The following is a 17,621-nucleotide window of genomic DNA, read 5'->3' on the forward strand; positions in this document are numbered from 1 at the left end:
CCGAGGACAGCTACCCTTCTGAGGACTCACACCTGCCAGGGCCGTGCCAAAGGCGGGCTAGAAGGACCTTTGACTTCCTTCCCATTTTGCAGATGTGTTAGTCTGTTTTCACACTGCTAATAGAGACATGCCTGAAACTGACAGCAAAAAGATGCTTAATTGGACTTTACAGATCCACAGGCTGGGGAGGCCTCAGAATCATGGCAGAAGGTGACAGGCACTCCTTCCACGGTGGCGGCAAGAGAAAAATGAGGAAGAAGCAAAAGAGGAAACCACCGATAAGCCTATGGGATCCAGTGAGACTTATTCACTCTCACAAGAATAGCGTGGGAAAGACCAGCCCTGATTCAGTTACCTCCCGCTGGGTCCCTCCCACAACACGTGGGAATTCTGGAGATACAATTCAAGTTGAGAGTTGGTGGGAACAAACCATATGCGAAGACATTGATACTGAGGCCCAGAGAGGTCAAATGGCACTCCTGGGTTACAAGCTAGCAAGGGCAGGAGGCCCCGAAGCCCACTCTGCACGCCACGCTCCAGCCTGCCTGGATCATCAGGCGCCTCACCAGGCAGTGGCCAAACCCTCAGACCCAACATCCTCCATCCCCAGGCCTGGCCCAGCGGCCCACACTCCTCCTGAAATAGGGCTTCCCTCTGAGTTCTTGCTGGCAGGAAAGAGCCAGGTGGTACTCACGCGCACGGAGGAACCACCTGCTCAAACACTCTCTCCAGACCCCAACCCAGCCACTTCCATGCCAGCACCCCCAGCTCAGCGTCTGTCTCGCTTGCAAGCGCTCCTCGGGCCTCAGCAAAACATCCAGCACACAGCTAGGTGCCACTGGGGCCAGAGCTGCAGCTTGGGAAGCCACCAGGCCCAAAAAACTCCCTAAAAATACTTGAATTGGGGTTTTCTCAATACTTTAAACCAGTGGATCCCTTTTCGTTTTTTTAAAAAAAAAAGCTTTAGTAGGCTCCGTGAAACTACGTGGATGTCTGCAGGCGGACATGTGCGCACACCCTTGGCCCTGCCTGGTTTCTTTGAAGAGGGCTGCTCTGCCAGGCAGCATGTGACAGCCAGAGGTGTGGGCAGCCATCAGATTCCCTCTGCCCGTTCCGGTCTACGGAGCCGTTCCTTAACTTTGCCATGGTGTTCAAAGGTGACTGCAGCAGGCTTTTCAGCCTGAGTGCCAGGGTTAGAACTGCAATTTCGGTGCATCGTTCTGGCAGGCGCTGCAGTGGACGGCGGGGCTGCCTGCAGAGAGGAGAGACGGTAGACACGGTGTGGCGTGCCTGAGACGCGGAAGGAGGTGCCCTGACCTGAGAACGGTTTTAAAGAGGTAGTAAGAGTTACACGAGGTGACTAAGGCAGGCCCTGATGCCACAGGACCGGTGTCCTTGAAGGAGAGATGAAAACACAGGCAAACACAGAGGGACAGCCACCTGCAAGCCCAGGAGACAGGCCTCAGGAAAAGCAACCCCGCTGGCACCTTGCTCTTGGACTTCAGCCTCCAGAACCGTAAGAAAATACATTTCTGTGGCTTCAGCTGCTTCATCCACAGCACTTGGTTACAGCAGCCCACGCCAACGACGAGGTGTGCACTGAAAACGCGCCCCAGGTGAGACGGACAGGGGCCCCACCCACGCCTTCAGCCGTCCCTGCCTGTGGCTTTCAGCCAGGACACACTGAGAGCTTGAGGCTGAAACTTCAGCTGGCGTCCCCACGCATGGACTCCTGCAGACTAAAGCCCCAGTGAGATGACCCCAGATTGGTGGTGTGGGGGGAACACAAGGCGGCAGAGCCATCACGGGGTGGTCCCTTCCTCTTGGCCCAGACACAGTCTACCTTTCTTTCTGGTTCTTCAGGGGATTTCTGCACTGGGGTGGAAAGAGTGAACTCCTGAGTGCTGGACCACTGGGAACGGCTGGTGCTCCTGGAGGGAGTGATTTGGGGTCACGGGGGCCATGTGGTCTCTAGGGACTGGAACACCGACCAAGCTGACAGTCTTGGCTCGGGAACACTTCTTGCCCTGTCCACCAAGCTGCCACCACTGCAGGCCTGTGTCCTTACTGGATGAGACGCAGATCCCCTAATGTGACCCACAGGAACCAGGGATTAGGAATTCCCTTCCCCCACCACACGCAGGCCAGTGCGTGCAGGTGGGTAGCTTTACAACATACATTTTCAAAACCTTCCAGGCCATCAAACTGACCTCTGCGAGTCAGTGCCTGGGACGTGAGAAACGCCAGGCCGTGTGTCTGGAGCATCCGCCCAGATACCAACAGCAGGAGTTCAATTCGGACGTGTGAAATATTCTCAGCACCTGTGATTTCTTCCAGACCTGACCACAGCTTCGGATGAGCCCGGCCCAGCCCAATCAGCCTGGGCGGTGACAGCGATGGTGATGGTGCTCTGTGGAGGTGGCCAAGGGGCTTCACAGCTGGGCCCTGCCAGCCGCAAACCTGGCCCACCACTCACTCGTGCCCCGGAGGACCAATGAGCTGACTCCCTCTGAGTCTTGGTGGCTCCTTTGTTAAATGGGAGCAATAAGAGGACCTTCTCAGAGCTGCCAGGAGCAGGTGTCCACACACGAGTGCCCAGTGAAGTCAGCTGGCACTGTTACCCGGCCGGGAGAAGGGAGTGGCGGGGGGCGGGGGTTCATCACTCACACCAGAGGGTCGCAAAGGAAAATAATAAATCTTAGGACCCCCAAACTGAGGCCCGGAGGCAGAGTCAGGCAACACCCTTTCCAGATGAAAGGCAGTCTCTGGCATTACGCATCATCCAGGGCCCCAGGGAAAGGCAAGATGCCTATGGCATCTCTGCAGGGCTGCCCTGCAGGGCACACGCACCTGACAGCTGTACCTCAAGCCTGCCCTGAGGATGACTGCGCATGGCAGATGTACCCAAGTGTGTGTGCTGAGCGAGGGCATCTGGGCATGCCAGCCCGGATCTGCTCCTTGTCTAAGGTCAACATCTGGGCCCCCACCTACCCCGTGGAACTCCGCCGCACAGGGCACCGAGGCCCTGACTTTTGGGTTAAATGAAGGTTGCCAGGTGGAGGTCGTTAGGGAGGGTGTTTAGTGAAAATGCTGTAGGAAGCGCACGCTGTTTATGAGGTTGTGGTTTTCCTGTTCCGCCTGCCACGAGCTGCCTCTCTCCCCTCTGTGTAAACCCTCAATCAAACCGCTGTCACACCTGCTGGCTGTGGGGCTCTTCTGCAGCCTCTGGACCTGTGCCTTCCCCACTGAGGTTACCAGGGATACAGCACAACATCCCCCAACATCAGTCAAGAAGACACTGTTTGCTGGATGCCCATAAACAAGGACATGCCAATCATGACATGTGGGGTGCAGTGGCTCATGCCTGCAATTCCGGCCCTTTGAGAGCTAACACAGGGGGACTGCTTGAGCCTGGGAGTTCGAGACAGACCTGGGCAATGTAGTGAGACCCTCCCAGCTCTCGAAAATAAAAAGAGGCCGGGCGCTGTGGCTCACGTCTGTAGTCCCAGCACTTTGGGAGGCCAAGGCGGGCAGGTCTCGAGGTCAGGAGATCAAGACCAGCCTGGCTAACACGGTGAAACCCCATCTCTACTAAAAATACAAAAATTAGTTGGGCATGGTGGCGTGCGCCTGTAGTCCCAGCTACTTAGGAGGCTGAGACAGGAGAATCACTTGAACCCGGGAAGTGGAGGTTGCAGTGAGCCCAGACGGCGCCACTGCACTCCAGCCTTAGCAACACAGCGAGATTCCATCTCAAATAATAAAAATAAAATAAACAAAAAAGAAAAAAAACAGGCCTGTGATCTCAGTCTAGCTTCTAACACTTCTAAGACTGTTGGATTCCACATTAATAATGTCCAGTACCGGCTTATCTTCCCAGGTGCAGAACGAGGACAAGCCTCCTTCCTCCACCCACGCAGAGATGTCTGCGTGATTGACTCTGCTCTCTCTCTCTCTCTTCACACATTCACCTTGTCTGATATAAAACGTGGATTTCCTGGGCACCAGCTGAAGTCTCACAGGAATGTGACAATTCCCTGGCTGCCTACCTGCTCCTCTTCCTGCTTTAAGGAAATGTATGAATATTGTACCTCCTGAAAGCCCCCCCTTTTTTTGAAATAGTCTCGCTCCGTCACCCAGGCTGGAGCGCAGTGGCACGGTCTCGGCTCCCTGCAACTTCCGCCTCCCGGATTCAAGTGATTCTCCAGCCTCGGCCTCCCAAGGAGCTGGGATAGCCGGTGTCTGCCACCACGGCTAATTTTTGGATTTTAGCAGAGACTGGGTTTCTCCATGTTGGCCAGGCTGGTCTCGACCCCTGACTGCAGGTTATCCACCCGCCTTGGCCTCCCAAAGTGCTGGGATTACAGGTGTGAGCCAGTGTGCCCAGCCTGAAAACCTCTTCAGAAAACAGCCACGAGTGTCTGTGATTGGCATTTTACCAGGACATACCATAAAGCTGGCTTAACAAACCTCAGTTGATTGACACTTCTGCCTCAGTCACTCATTTGGGTCACCGACGGTTACAGGCTTTCTGAGCACTGACTCAGAGCCACCCAATCCCAGGTTCTGGGCTGGGGCCGAACCTCTGGTCCACAGGTGATCGCAGAAAAGGTAGGGCTCTCCCGTCCTAACGCCCCCACCTACCCACCAGGCCTGGCCGTCTCGGATGCTTGTGGCAGTCTGAGCTCAGCTTCAGGACCTGACTTTGCACCCAAAACCCTTCTGTGCCCACTTTTAGCCTGAAAACACCACTCCAAATACCCGAGAGGGGTTTCCGCAGCCCGTGCAGGCTCCCTGGGCTGAGGTGGAGGCGTCAACCCCAGACCCTGTCCCTGCCGCGCTTCCTGCCTGCGGTCAAGGCTCCGACGTGCTAGATAAAGGCCGGATGAGCATGCCAGCTATTTGAAGTTCTGTCCAAAACAAACCTAGGTCCATCATGCTTTGAAGTCGGCCTTCTTGACCACACAAATCAAAGGGCTTGTTTCTCACCAAGGGCAGGTGCCAGCGCGGCAGTCAGCCGCGACAGGTGAGGGAAAACCCTGAAGCTCTGGCCCAGGCCCCAAGCCACAGACCACCCCCATGCACGCACCCAATCCTCCACTCTCCAGAAGCCCCGGGAAGGCTACTGGCTGCCCGCAGTGACACCCACATTTCTTGTCCTTTTACAGTTTTGGGGAGCAGGGAACATCAGGCATTCTGGCAGAGACACTACTCAAAACGGCTTCGTGAAAATGGACAAACGGAACAAGCTTGCTTTCGGCCTGATCTCAGCTTGGTTAAAAGTCTCACTGGGGTTCATGAAGTCACTTCCTTGGCACAAGGATTATTCACTAGCAACAGTGAAAAAGCCCTGCATTAATTTCAACATAAACCCGCTGAGACGTCAGACAGCCCAGTTTCAGCCGCATCCAAGCAGGTGATAGCGTTTTCTGAAGTCGAGTTCTTGCGTTCCCTAAAGGTCGATTTCCTTAGAAGGTTTCGTTTATGACTATGTTTATGAAACTGCAAACGTGTCCCCGAATCTCTGCTGCCGTGGACGGATGAAACTCTAAGGAAGCCTAACACCCAATGAGAACCAAAACACGCCTTCCACTTGAGGAGCACGTGCCACCCGAAAGCATTACGCAGGTCACACGGGGGAACCCGGCTCTCAACAACTCACAAAGTTAGGGAAAGCCGAACGTCTGCGGAGGCCTCGGCTATGCTCTGTGGACACGGGAAGTTTCCTCTGCTTGGAAGCTCTGCTCAGGAAACAAGCAGAAGGGAAATGACACCCAGCACAGGGCCCCCAGCAAGGGACGAAGGTTCCAGAATCCAGTCAGCAGAGGTGGTCACGTGGGCACCCCTCCGCTAATGCATGGGCTCACAGCAGGTCCTCAATAGCGAGACTGGAAACTCCAGACTCCCCGGGAACACGCTGTGACAGACCAATCCACTTCCTCAACACTGTGTCTTAGCCCAGGAGGGAACATCTACCCTCTCCTAAAGTTAGAGGTAACAGAAAGTGATGACCTAATAAAGCAGTATCACTGCATTTTGCTTTCTTCTTTGGGACATACACCTGCTTGCACACTGACTTGCAAAAACGTTTGCACTCACACCTGTGCACATACACTCACACACCTAAACATTCACACACACACACACACACACACACACACACACACATTCATGAGGAGATGCTTCGTGTTAACCGGATCAATCTCATGCTGTCAGCTCTTCCTACTGGTAAGGAAATCCCTGCTATACACACACACACACACACACACACACACACACAAAGTTTCAAACCCTTTGCAATTGCTGACACAATTAAACTACATTTAGGAAAATTGGAAATTGTATTAAATTCCCCCCCCCCTTTTTTTAAACAGTGAAAATATTGTCAAAGAGAAAATAAGCATTCCATGTGGCATGCCACCTTTAACAACAAACACGACTTACTGCTTTGCTTGTGTTTTTACTTCTGGAATAAGAAATGATCATTTCTAACCACACAAAAATTTTTTGTTTCTGTACGCTACAATAAGATATTTTTGGCTGCATATCTTAGACTAGCCAAATTATCATCAACTGCATGGCATTAATTCATTAAGATCAGAGTGCTGTGCTCTCTGTACATGGTGATTTGATAGACTGTATGTTAAAGACAATGGATCCATTGTGAAGTCACCAGAATTTAAAAACATTCTTCTTAGGGTCAAACTTAGATTCCCTGTGAAGTAAACACAGTTAATATAAAGAAACATGGTGTGTCTGAAACTAATCGCATTACCTATGGAACTGAATTTATTGACCATCCACACTTGTTGGAATTAAAAACTTAATCTAAACGGAGTTACTGTATTGTCAAAGTCATATCTGTCTTTGTTACAGATTTGATGTCCTTCAAGAAAATTATGATTGTCAAATTTAAAAACAAAAATGGCTCAGTATAAATTATGAGCTTGTTTACCATCCCTCAACATTTAAGAGAAAAATATGTGAGCCTCTTTGTAAAGGCTTAATATTGGTGATGTAATTAACACACCCAGGCAGCTGTCTGTTTTCCCGGTCGAGGGTAGATGATGCTGCCTCCTTCAATTCTAGGGCCAATGTTGCTAAATTTCATTACAGACTAACAAAGAGACTTGTTTAAAACAACTACCTTGCAAACTGTACGTTTTGACTTCTAGTTTTCCTGTGATGGAGACAATTTTGGAAGCATGTGTAGGTAACAGTCAAAAAAAAAAAAACCCGTCTTCTATATATTTGGACTTTTAAAGTCACTTTCTAAGCTTCTGCAGTCTGTCAAGTAACTCGAGGTGGGACTGACTCTCCTCTGTAAAGGAAACTGTGCTAAGTCACAGCCGGAACGCACCAGGGCCCCAGGGGCTGGTCACAGCGCATTCACGAAGTGGAGGGGAAGCCCTGTGTCCGCCCTGGCCTCGCTGCAGATCTGACTGAAGGCACGCCTTGTAGAGCAGTGTTCGTCCAGCCTAGGAAGCTTCCACACTCCTTCCATCTGTCTTCCTTATTGGGAACATACACCGGTGTGCACACACACACATGCACACACGTGCTCATGCCTAGGAAGCATCCGCAGCGCTTCCGGCAAGCTGGGCAGTGACCGCTCCCCACAGCGCTGCTCAGAGGGCGTGGGCATAGCTGGGGTTGTGGGCACTTGTCCAAACAGGTCCACCCAAGAGACAAACTGCCTCTTTTCTCAGTAAATCAACCCACAGCCAAGTCACCTCCGGGTCTGGACTCCCCGGCAGTTCTCAAACAGGCCAGCCCTGTCCTCGCCTCGCCCCGGCTGAAATTCCAACACTCACCGGACGTTTCATGTCCCTGTCCTGCTTCCTCGTCTACTGTTGGCACCGAACCCTCTAGCCATGTACCCAACTTTTCACGTAGATCACGTAAGCACCACCAGAGGAAAGTGCACCCCAGTTTTGCCCAATGCGCCTCCTAGGATGGCGTTAGAAGCACAAGAGATGCTCAATACATATTTGCTGAATGAATTAAAACTTACAAAAAGTAGTCTTTGAAAGCTGAGTTTTCTGTCAAATTATCACTCTAGGGATCTCCAGGTTCTGCAGAAATGACGGATGTTACAGATAACTAGGAACTGCTGCCCACCGGATGTCTGAATGTAGGCGCCTGTGTGGCGGGCTGCAGGGACGTGCCGGGGGGGTAAGCAGCAGACGCCCCACAAAAAGTGGAGGAACCCGCTCGGAAGCCACACTGACGGGTGGGGTGGGGGAGGGGAGGCGCCTTGGGAGAACCTCCTGACTTCACTTTTTCCGTTTCTCATCTATAAAATGGTGTGGTCATCACGATCTCATGAGATTTATACTGAAAACCTGGAGAAATGGGGTTTAGAAACGTTGGCTCCACTACGGTTGTGTGAGCGCGCAGGCCTGGCACGCAGGAGGCTGAGCAAATGCGCGTCGCTGTCTGGGCGTGCGACACCCCACGCGGGGCCACTCTCAATTCTTGGACGACACCTGTTCAACTCCAACTTTCACATCAAATCTGCAACTCTCATGATCTCCGTTTCTGTTGCTGAAGGCGGGCTGCCTGGGTGGTTTCAGGTCCCGGAGCCATCAGGCCTCGCCTTCAGATTCTGGGGTCTAGGTGGCCACGCCCACCGCCTCCCACTTCTGTGGCAGCCCCTCCACACTGTGCGCTTTTGCCAATGCTCTGCATTAAATACCACCCTATTCCACCTCCGTACTGGGCATCACTGGTGAGCAGGCCTGGTCCTCTGGGTGTTGGTCCTGAGGCTGGTCATCAGGTGGGGGTGTGTGTGTGCATGCGTGTGTGCACATGTGTGTGCGTGTGCATGTGTGTGTATGTGTGTGCACATGTGTGTGCGTATGCATGTGTGCACGTGTGTGCGTGCATGTGTGTGCATGCGTGTGTGCGTGTGCATGCGTGTGCACATGTGTGTGCGTGTCCGTGTGTGCGTGTGTGCATGTGTGTGCGTGTGTGTGCACGTGTGTGTGCACGTGTGTGCGTATGCATGTGTGCGTGCGTGTGTGTGCATGTGTTGTGTGCACGTGTGTGCGTGTGCATGTGCGTGTGTGTGCACGTGTGTGCGTACGTGTGTGCGCGTGTGCATGCGTGTGCATGTGTGTGCGCACATGTGTGTGCGTATGCATGTGTGTGTGCATGGGTGTGTCTGTGCGTGCGTGCGTGTACCCATTCAGCACTGCCCAGCCCCTCCAGGTTTCTCCAGGGCTTGGCCTGCTCTACACTTTGCCCACTTCTCTGTGCAGGGAACCCAGGACAAGTTCCTGAGGACAACATGGGACCACTCAGGCCCACGCTGCTGCTCCCTGCACCCTCTCAAGGGGGGACTCCACGGTGCTGCTGTCCAGACAGCTGTCACCAGTCTCCGTCCACTGCAGGGAGGGCCTGGCTCCCCAGTGTCTACTGGCGAGAAACTGCCCCCGGTACCTAGCAAGTTCCTATGCTTGGCACGACCCTGGCAATTACCTCCTCGGCCCCCAAGGCAGACTCCCAGCAGGTTCCACCAGGGCAGCCCCTAAATACCTTTTCTGCCAGCCCATAATCCAAGGCTGTACCCCCTGCCATGGGTCAGGGGTGAGTGGAGGGCGCTCTTCCCTGAGTGGGAGAACTCGTCTGTCTCAGAGCCGGGGGTAGTGGCTGTCCCTTCCATCATCAGCTACTCCTATCTATCTAGCTATAAATATACATATATATACATATATATATGGATGCGCGCGCACACACACACTCACACACATATATACGGTTCAAACCATCCTCCCCACTCAATCTCTTGAGTAGCTAGGACCACAGCTGCACATCACAATATCTGGCTTTTTTTTTTTTTTTTTTTTGAGATGGGGTTTCCCTGTATTGCCCAGACTGGTTTGGAACTCCTGGCCTCAAACAATCCTCCTGCCTCAGCCTCCCAGAGTGCTGGGATTAAGGCGTGAGCCACTGTTCCCAGCTCCTGTAATCTTCAGAGTCCTCTTCTTTAAAAAAAAAAAAAAAAAGGTAACAGCTTTATTGAGATATAACTCACATATCATTACTTCTTACAACCCAAACCCCAACTAAGAATTCTTCACATCAGACTTTCCCTGACCGAGTCTGTGCAGTTTCTGCCTCCTGACTAGACCCCGCCGGGTACACAGAGTTCCTGCATTAATGCCACCACCAGCTCTTCTCCTTAACCTAAGTGTGGCAAAGCACTTCTAACTTCAGTGATTTGCAAAGGGGCCACCGTTTCCAACTGACCATTCATTAAACTGGTAAAATACTGTATTTCACGGAAGTCGGTGTACCGATTACTATCAGTTCTTAACCTGCCCCAGACAAGCTAACTCGATATTATAAAAACTCACTTAAATACAGAGGACTTAAATCTTCTTGGCATTTGTGGCTTTTGAATTGCTGGGTTTTAAAAGTTCAGAGACTTTTATTTTCAGTGGGGTGGTTCATAGATTTCAGAATATAATGCATGAATGGAAATTTAGGTACCAAAAAAAAGTCTTTGGACATTTTGGGAAAGAAAAAAAAAACCAGACAACTAGGGGTGTGGGGGCGGGAGGTAATACGGACCAGCATGTGCACACAGGTAAAGAATTTTGGTGCTGATAAAGCAATTTTTAAAAACACCCTCAGAATTGTTTAGGCTGTTAGTCAAGCCATTTTGATGAGATCATGGCTCCAAGCTACTTCCTCAGCACTCCCGGGGCCCTGAGAAGGGGGACCGGATGTGTCCATCTGCAGCCATCCTGAGTTTTCAACATCCAGCTCTCCAACCTGTGAGCAGCTCATTTATTTATTTATTTATTTATTTATTTTTAAAGTCGGGGTTTCACCGTGTTGGTCAGGCTGGTCTTGAACTCCCGACCTCAAGTGATCTGCCCGCCTTGGCCTCCAAAGTGTTTGGATTACAGGCGTGAGCCACCACGCCCGGCCGAGCTACAGTTACTGCCTGGGGGGGAGCAGAGGGAGGATTTCAGGTGTGACTGGATTCAGAAGGCGAAGGTCAGAAGGTGGGAAGTGAGGAAGTTATTTTGGGAGTTGATCACGGAGCTAAATCTGTGGTGCTCCCCTACCCGTCACGCCAGGCACGCACGCTCTGCCCTCCGGTGTTCAAATTCTGCTGTTTCCCACATTGTCTGGGGTGTCACCAGTGAGATATTCATCTGCACTTTTTAAGTGGCACTCACCGTCTGTATGCGTGGCTGCTCCCCTCGCAGGTGACAGGTGCCCTGTGAGCTGCCAGCCCTCTGCCTGCCCTAACTCTAGCTGAGACCTCGGAACCGAGGCGGGGCTGTCCCTGGCTGCTGTGTTACTTCACATCCCTGCAGAGGAGACAGGGTCAGGTCTCGGGGAGAAGCTGGGGGTGGGGCCGGCTCAGGACCACGACTTACTGAAGAGAGCAGGGGGGCACGAGTACCTGGGGCAAGGGGGTGGCAGCGGATGGCACCACACTTATCACCAAACCCCGGAGCACCTGCCGGGCTGGGCCTCGAGGGGCCGCTAACTCTTTCACCAGCTGTCCTGATCTAAATGAGGGCACTCTCTTAATAACAAAACACCCGCTATTTTTAATTTTTATGTCTGCTTTGCCTCATTCCAAAAAGATTTGAGACGGCTCACAAAAATACACTTGGCATAAAAGAAGGTTAAACAAAGAAGTAAATGAGGAAATCGCGGCGGAAACCGGCGCGGGTGGGACACGCAGAAGCTTCCAGGCGGGGACACCTGCCGCAGGTGGGCTGGGCGGGCGGGGGCGGCCTGCTGACAGCGTGTCAGGCGCCTCTCCCTGTGTTGGTGCCAGGGCATCCCGTGCAGAGGCGGGGATGCTAGAGCCCCCCGATCCTGCCTGCCCGGTGAATTGCTCACCCCCGCTCCCCGAAGTGCCCTCGCTAAGGCCTACAGACCGCAGAGCCCACTGCCCCAGGGAAGCCCAACGGGCGGGTGCAGAGGCCGGGGAGAGGGCACTGCCTGGCAGAGGAGGAAAATCCCAGCGGTGCCCTCCCCGTGACCCGGAGGCCCCTCCAGGGCTTTGGGAGAAGGAGGCCCGGGCCAGGCCCATTTCCTTCTAGGGTGTTCCTGATGTCTGAGGGCTCCTGCCCGTCACTTCACCTGGCATTAGCACCCACACCCCTGGCACAGACCTGGCGAGTGCGGCCCTTTCTCCCTGGGGCAGGAACAGAGGTTGGGAGGCCAGATGGAGGCGGTGGGGACTGCAGCTGCCAGGCCCGCTTCCCTCCAGCCTCTCGCCGCTACCCCTGCTGCACAGGCCACAGGTGGCAGGACTAGGTTACGGAGGCCTCGTGCTGGACCCAAACACCCTTGAGGAGCAAATGTTTCTGAGCAGCCCGGTGGGAACGGGCCGTGGCTCCTGCCGTGTGGCCATTTACTGAAGCAGGGAAGCCGCAAGGTGCCTCTTGACCATCAGCTGGTCACAAACGTTCCTGGTACCTTTACAGGAACAGACGCCACATTCTGAGAATCTTAGACACGCACAAGGGAAATCAGAGTCAGAAAAACTGAGCCCTGCTCCCCAGAGTCACAGGTGGGGCATGGGCTCAGGTAGGTCAGGGGTCCTCTCAGACCCTCAGACTTGTCTACTAGGAAAAACAGCCTGGCCTGACAGAGAGGAAAATGCAGGTGCTCTGAGCCCTGGAAGGCCGTCATGGGGACACTCTGTGGCCACGATGCCTTTCAGGCCCCGGAAATGTGGGTCACTTACGAGCTCCGAGAAGCCGCGGACCACCTGCCGCCGCTTCAGGTTGGTCTCCCCGTCCAGGTTGGCGGTCTCAATGTGGCACAGCCCGTCGGGGTCGCTGGAGGACAGCAGCAGAATATCCGCGGGGATGATTTCGTTGCAGCGAAGACGCACAAAGTCTCCCACGTGGATTTCTTTCCAGAATCGGTTCACGTACTTCTTTTCTTCCCTAGAAAAGAGACTCTGATGAACAAAACTCACGGGACGGTGGTCGCGGCTGGATCTGGGTGATGGGCCTGTGGGGCTCCTTCGGCAATTCTTTCTACTTTTGCATAGGCTGAAAAATTTCATAATACATGAGTGTTTTTAAAAGAATGTATGTCTGGACGCAGGGCTCACGGCTGTAATCCCAGCACTTTGGAAGGCCAAGGAGGGCGGATCACGAGGTCAGGAGCTGGAGACCAGCCTGGCCATCACGGTGAAACCCCGTCTCTACTAAAAATACAAAAAATTAGCTGGGCATGGTGGCGCGTGCCTGTAATCCCAGCTACTCAGGAGGCTGAGGCAGGAGAATGGCCTGAACTCGGGAGGCGGAGGTTGCGGTGAGCCGAGGTCGCGCCATTGCACTCCAGCCTGGGTGACAGAGTGAGACTGTGTCTCAAAAGAAAAAAAAAAAACCAGTAATCATACTACTGGAGACCACTCAAAGTAAAAGAAAGAATATTCATAAAGGCCGCATATTGTGCGACTCTATTTACATGAAATGTACAGAACCAATAATACACAGACAGAACGTGGACCCTGGCTGCCAGGGGCTGGGGCGAGGGAGTGCGAGGTCTCAGCCTAACGGCAGGAGGCTTCTTCCTAAGATTCCAGGGACAGGTGCACAACACTGAATGCACTTGAACTTTTCACTTTAAAAGGTTCAAAACGACCACGCCTAGGTATCCACTCAGAAGAGCTGAAAGCAGTGAACAGGCATGGCGGGGCGGTGTTCACAGCGGCAGCGCTCGGAGCGGCCAGGAGGCGAAACCACCCAGGTATCCATGAACGGCTGGATGGTGCTCAACACGGAACGTCAGCCAGTCACGAAGGGAAACGCTGTCACACCGAAGACACTGCCGGGTGGAAAGAGCCATTCTCAAAAGGACCACAAAAGGACCTCATGTTCCTCTTAACATGAGGCAGCCGGAGGGGCAAAGCCAGAGAAAGAAAGTGATGAGGGGCCACCAGTGGCTGAGAGAGGCAGCATGGGGACTGACCCCAGACACAGAGCTGCTGTTTGGGGTGACGGAAAAGCTGTGGAAATGCATAGCAGTGACGACGGTACCACACGCCAAGTACTACTGATCTCACACTGCCACTGAATTGTATACGTCACCATTTTAAATATGTTCAGAGACTTACAAGTCTCATACTTAAAATACAAACTATTTTAAGTATACAATAATAAGTATACAATCGGATACCTAACGATGACATCGTTAACAATTACACTGTTAATATTACAATTGTATACTTAACAATTACATTGTTAAGAACAAGTACATTGTTAAGAGCAAGTATATTCTTAAGCATGCTTGAGAAGTGTATACTTCACTATTTCAACTAAAAATAGTTAAAATGGCAGGCCGTATGTGCATTTCACAATTTAAAAACTGTGAAATGGTTAAAATGCTAAATATTATATTGTGTTTCATCACAAGAAAAAAAGTAACATAATTAAAACGCATAAAGCCATGGGAAACGGGACCGAAAACCCAGCAGGTGAGAGAGACACTTGGCAGCCGGAAGTCCCCTTCCCTGCCAGGGACACGTCCCAAGCCACCTGCTCAGAACAACGCTCGCTAGCGTCAGCCTGCAGAACCGACCAGTCACCGTCAACAGGGATTTAGATGAAATCATCATTTGCGGATTTCTTCTTTGATTTTTTTCCCTGCAATAGCAGGCTAACTAGTCTCACAAAGGTCATTTGTAAGAGTTCCTTGAAGGAGGTTTTGGCCATCTTTCGATAAGTGGAGGAACATACATTTATCTGAACGAGATATGTTACATAAGAAAACTCATCGAGAAGTCCTCTGGGCTGCTGGGTGCCATGGCTCACACCTATAATCCCAGAACTTTGGGACAGCGAGGCAGGGGGATTGCCCGAGGCTGGGACTTTTAGACCAGCCTAGACAACATAGTGAGACCCCATCTCTACAAAAAGAAATAATAATAATTAGCTGGGCATGGTGGAATGAGTCCGTAGTCCCAGCTACTCGAGAGGCTGATACCAGAGCTTCACTTAAGCCCAGGAGATCACCGCTTCGGTGACTTGTGATGGCATCACTGGACTCCAGCCTGGGCGACAGAGCGAGGCCCTATCTCAGAAGCAACCTATCTCTCCTCTGGGTGATACTGCAAGAGAGCAAAAAGCACTCAACACATTTCCCTGCTAACTGTAACCATCTTACTAATCCTCCCTCCCTATACCCCCCATAAAGCTCTACTCTCACCGGCGTTCAAGGGAGCAGGGGGTTTGGATCTGGAGGGGGGCTGCGCCAGCGGCCTGAGCCCTGGATGGGAAGTATGGACAGGCTGCAGAGCCAGGAGGCCGCGTGCCAGTTTCTTCACTTCTATTTTATTCCCCTATGTGGATTTGAGGGACCCCTGGCAAAGTTCAAGGGGTTCCTAGGAAGCCATCGGCTGCCCTAGATGCTGAAGAGAGGAGTATCCCCTTTCATTTTAAACTTGTCCTCTTAAATCCTCTAATTCAAGATCCTCCAAACCAGTCACGCACAAAGCGTAGCTCCAAGATACACTCTGTCCCGGAGAACGAATGCCAGGCAAGCTACCTCCACGAGACGGCAGGCTTTGGGGCTGCAGAGTCAACTTGCTCAAAGCGGCCCTCAAGTTATTCTTCCCACGCCAACCCAAGCATCCCTCAGAGCTGCTTCTCCCGCGATGACCAGCTCGGTCACCTGCTGGCCGTGTGGCCCCAGCACGGTCAGTCGGGGAACCACGGGGTCCTCTGGCCATGCAGAGGCTCCTGCCTCAGGCCCCTGCCCCAGGTCTGAGAGGAGGCAGGCAGTGGCCCCCAGCCCCGGGCCGTCCAGCCAGTGACGACTTCACGTCGCTACAAGCTTCTTCGTCCTGATTCCTTCTCATGAGCACCTGCTAGGCTCCTACAGAGGACACGACGCCATCTGAAAGGGTCTGTCCCTTTGGAAGAAAGGTTCCCAACAGTCACCATGTGGTCACAGAGGAAAGCTTTGGCGGATGGGGTCCCCAGGAGACCGGGCCATCTTTAGGTAAGTGGAGGAACATACATTTATCTGAACAAGATATGTTACATAAGAAAACTCATCGAGAAGTCCTCTGGGCTGCTGGGTGCTATGGCTCACACCTATAACCCCAGAACTTTGGGACAGTCCTGGGCCTCACCCGGGGAGGACGAGAGACGCTGCTTTCTGGCTGTGAGGCGCTGTCTCTGTTCAGTTTATGTTAGTGACGTTCAGTGAATAACCCCATCCAGAATAAAGTCGGTTTCCATCTGCCTTGTAATCAGAAAACATTGGCTTGCCTGCCCCATGCAGGAGGCTTTTACAACAGGAACTTCAGGGGAGGCATCTGGGCTCTGAAGATCTCCCCCTGGGGAGCCTCCACACATGGAGAGACTGGGGTGCCGCATGGAGACCTTCGATCATTCTCCTGCTTTGCGGGTTAAGGGGGTTTCCTCATCAGCTGCAGAAAGGAAGGATGCTGGCTTCTAAGAAAAGGCCCTGCCCTGGCATGGTGGCTCACACCTGTAACTGCAGCACTTCGGGAGGCTGAGGCAGGTGGATCACAGGATCAGGAGTTCAAGACCAGCCTCACCAACAAGGTGAAACCCCATCTCACTAAAAAATACAAAAATTAGCCAGGCGTGGTGGCACGTGCCCATAATCCCTGCTACTGGGGCGGCTGAGGCAGGGGAATCGCTTGAATCTGGGAGGCAGAGGCTGCAGTGAACTGAGATTGCACTAATGCTCTCCAGCCCGGGAGACAGAGTGAGATGAAAGAAACAAAGAAAGAGAGAGAGAGAGAGAGAGAGAGAGAGAGAGAGAGAAACAGAAGAGAAAGAGAGAGAGAGAGAGAAACAGAAGAGAGAGAAAGAGAGAGAGAGAAGAAGAGAGAAAGAGAGAGAGAGGGAAAGAGAGAAAGAGAGAGAGAGAAGAGAAGAGAGAGAAAGAGAGACAGAGAGACAGAGAGAGAGAGAAAGAGACAGACAGAGAGAGAGAGAAAGAGAGAGAGACAGAAAGAGAGAGAGAGACAGAGAGAGAGAAAGAGAGAGAGAAAGAGAGAGAGAGAAAGAGAGAGAGAAAGAGAGAGAGAAACAGAAGAGAGAGAAAGAGAGAGAGAGAGAGAAGAAGGAAGAGAAGAGAAAGAGAGAGAGAGAAAGAGAGAGAGAGACAGACAGAGAGAGAAAGAGAGACAGAGAGACAGAGAGAGAGAGAGAGAGAGAAACAGAAGAGAGAGAAAGAGAGAGAGAGAAACAGAAGAGAGAGAAAGAGAGAGAGAGAGAGAAGAGAGAAAGAGAGAGAGAGAAACAGAAGAGAGAGAAAGAGAGAGAGAGAAGAAAGAGAAGAGAAGAGAAAGAGAGAGAGAGAGAAAGAGAGAGACAGAGACAGAGAGAGAAAGAGAGAGAGACAGAGAGACAGAGAGAGAGAGAGAGAGAGAGAGAGACAGAGAGAGAGAGAGAGAGAAAGGAAGGGGGGAGTGGGGGAAGGAAGGGGCGCTGCAGTGCGGCCCCTCATTATTGCAGCAGGCCAAAAAGGCAGGCGATGCCTCAGGGGCCCAGGTGCCATGACCGCTCCATCTGGAGCAGCCAGCCTGGAGCCTGGCCACACCCCTGCCACGTCCACACTGGCTGCAGCTCCTTGATCTGTACTCTTCT

At 52.5% G+C, this 17,621-nt stretch overlaps 1 protein-coding gene across 1 annotated transcript in view; it reads right to left on the reverse strand.

The window, feature by feature from the left end:
- The window catches only part of ATP10A (ATPase phospholipid transporting 10A (putative)), a 162,782-nt gene that overhangs the window by 87,544 nt on the left and 57,617 nt on the right, over positions 1-17,621 (reverse strand). Inside the window, 1 exon segment of the mRNA XM_003943686.4 lies at positions 12,728-12,932. Within this exon segment, the coding sequence (XP_003943735.3) occupies positions 12,728-12,932 (205 nt within the window).

Source organism: Saimiri boliviensis, chromosome 5 (genome assembly GCF_048565385.1).
Source record: "Saimiri boliviensis isolate mSaiBol1 chromosome 5, mSaiBol1.pri, whole genome shotgun sequence".
NCBI classification, from domain to species: Eukaryota; Metazoa; Chordata; class Mammalia; order Primates; family Cebidae; genus Saimiri; species Saimiri boliviensis.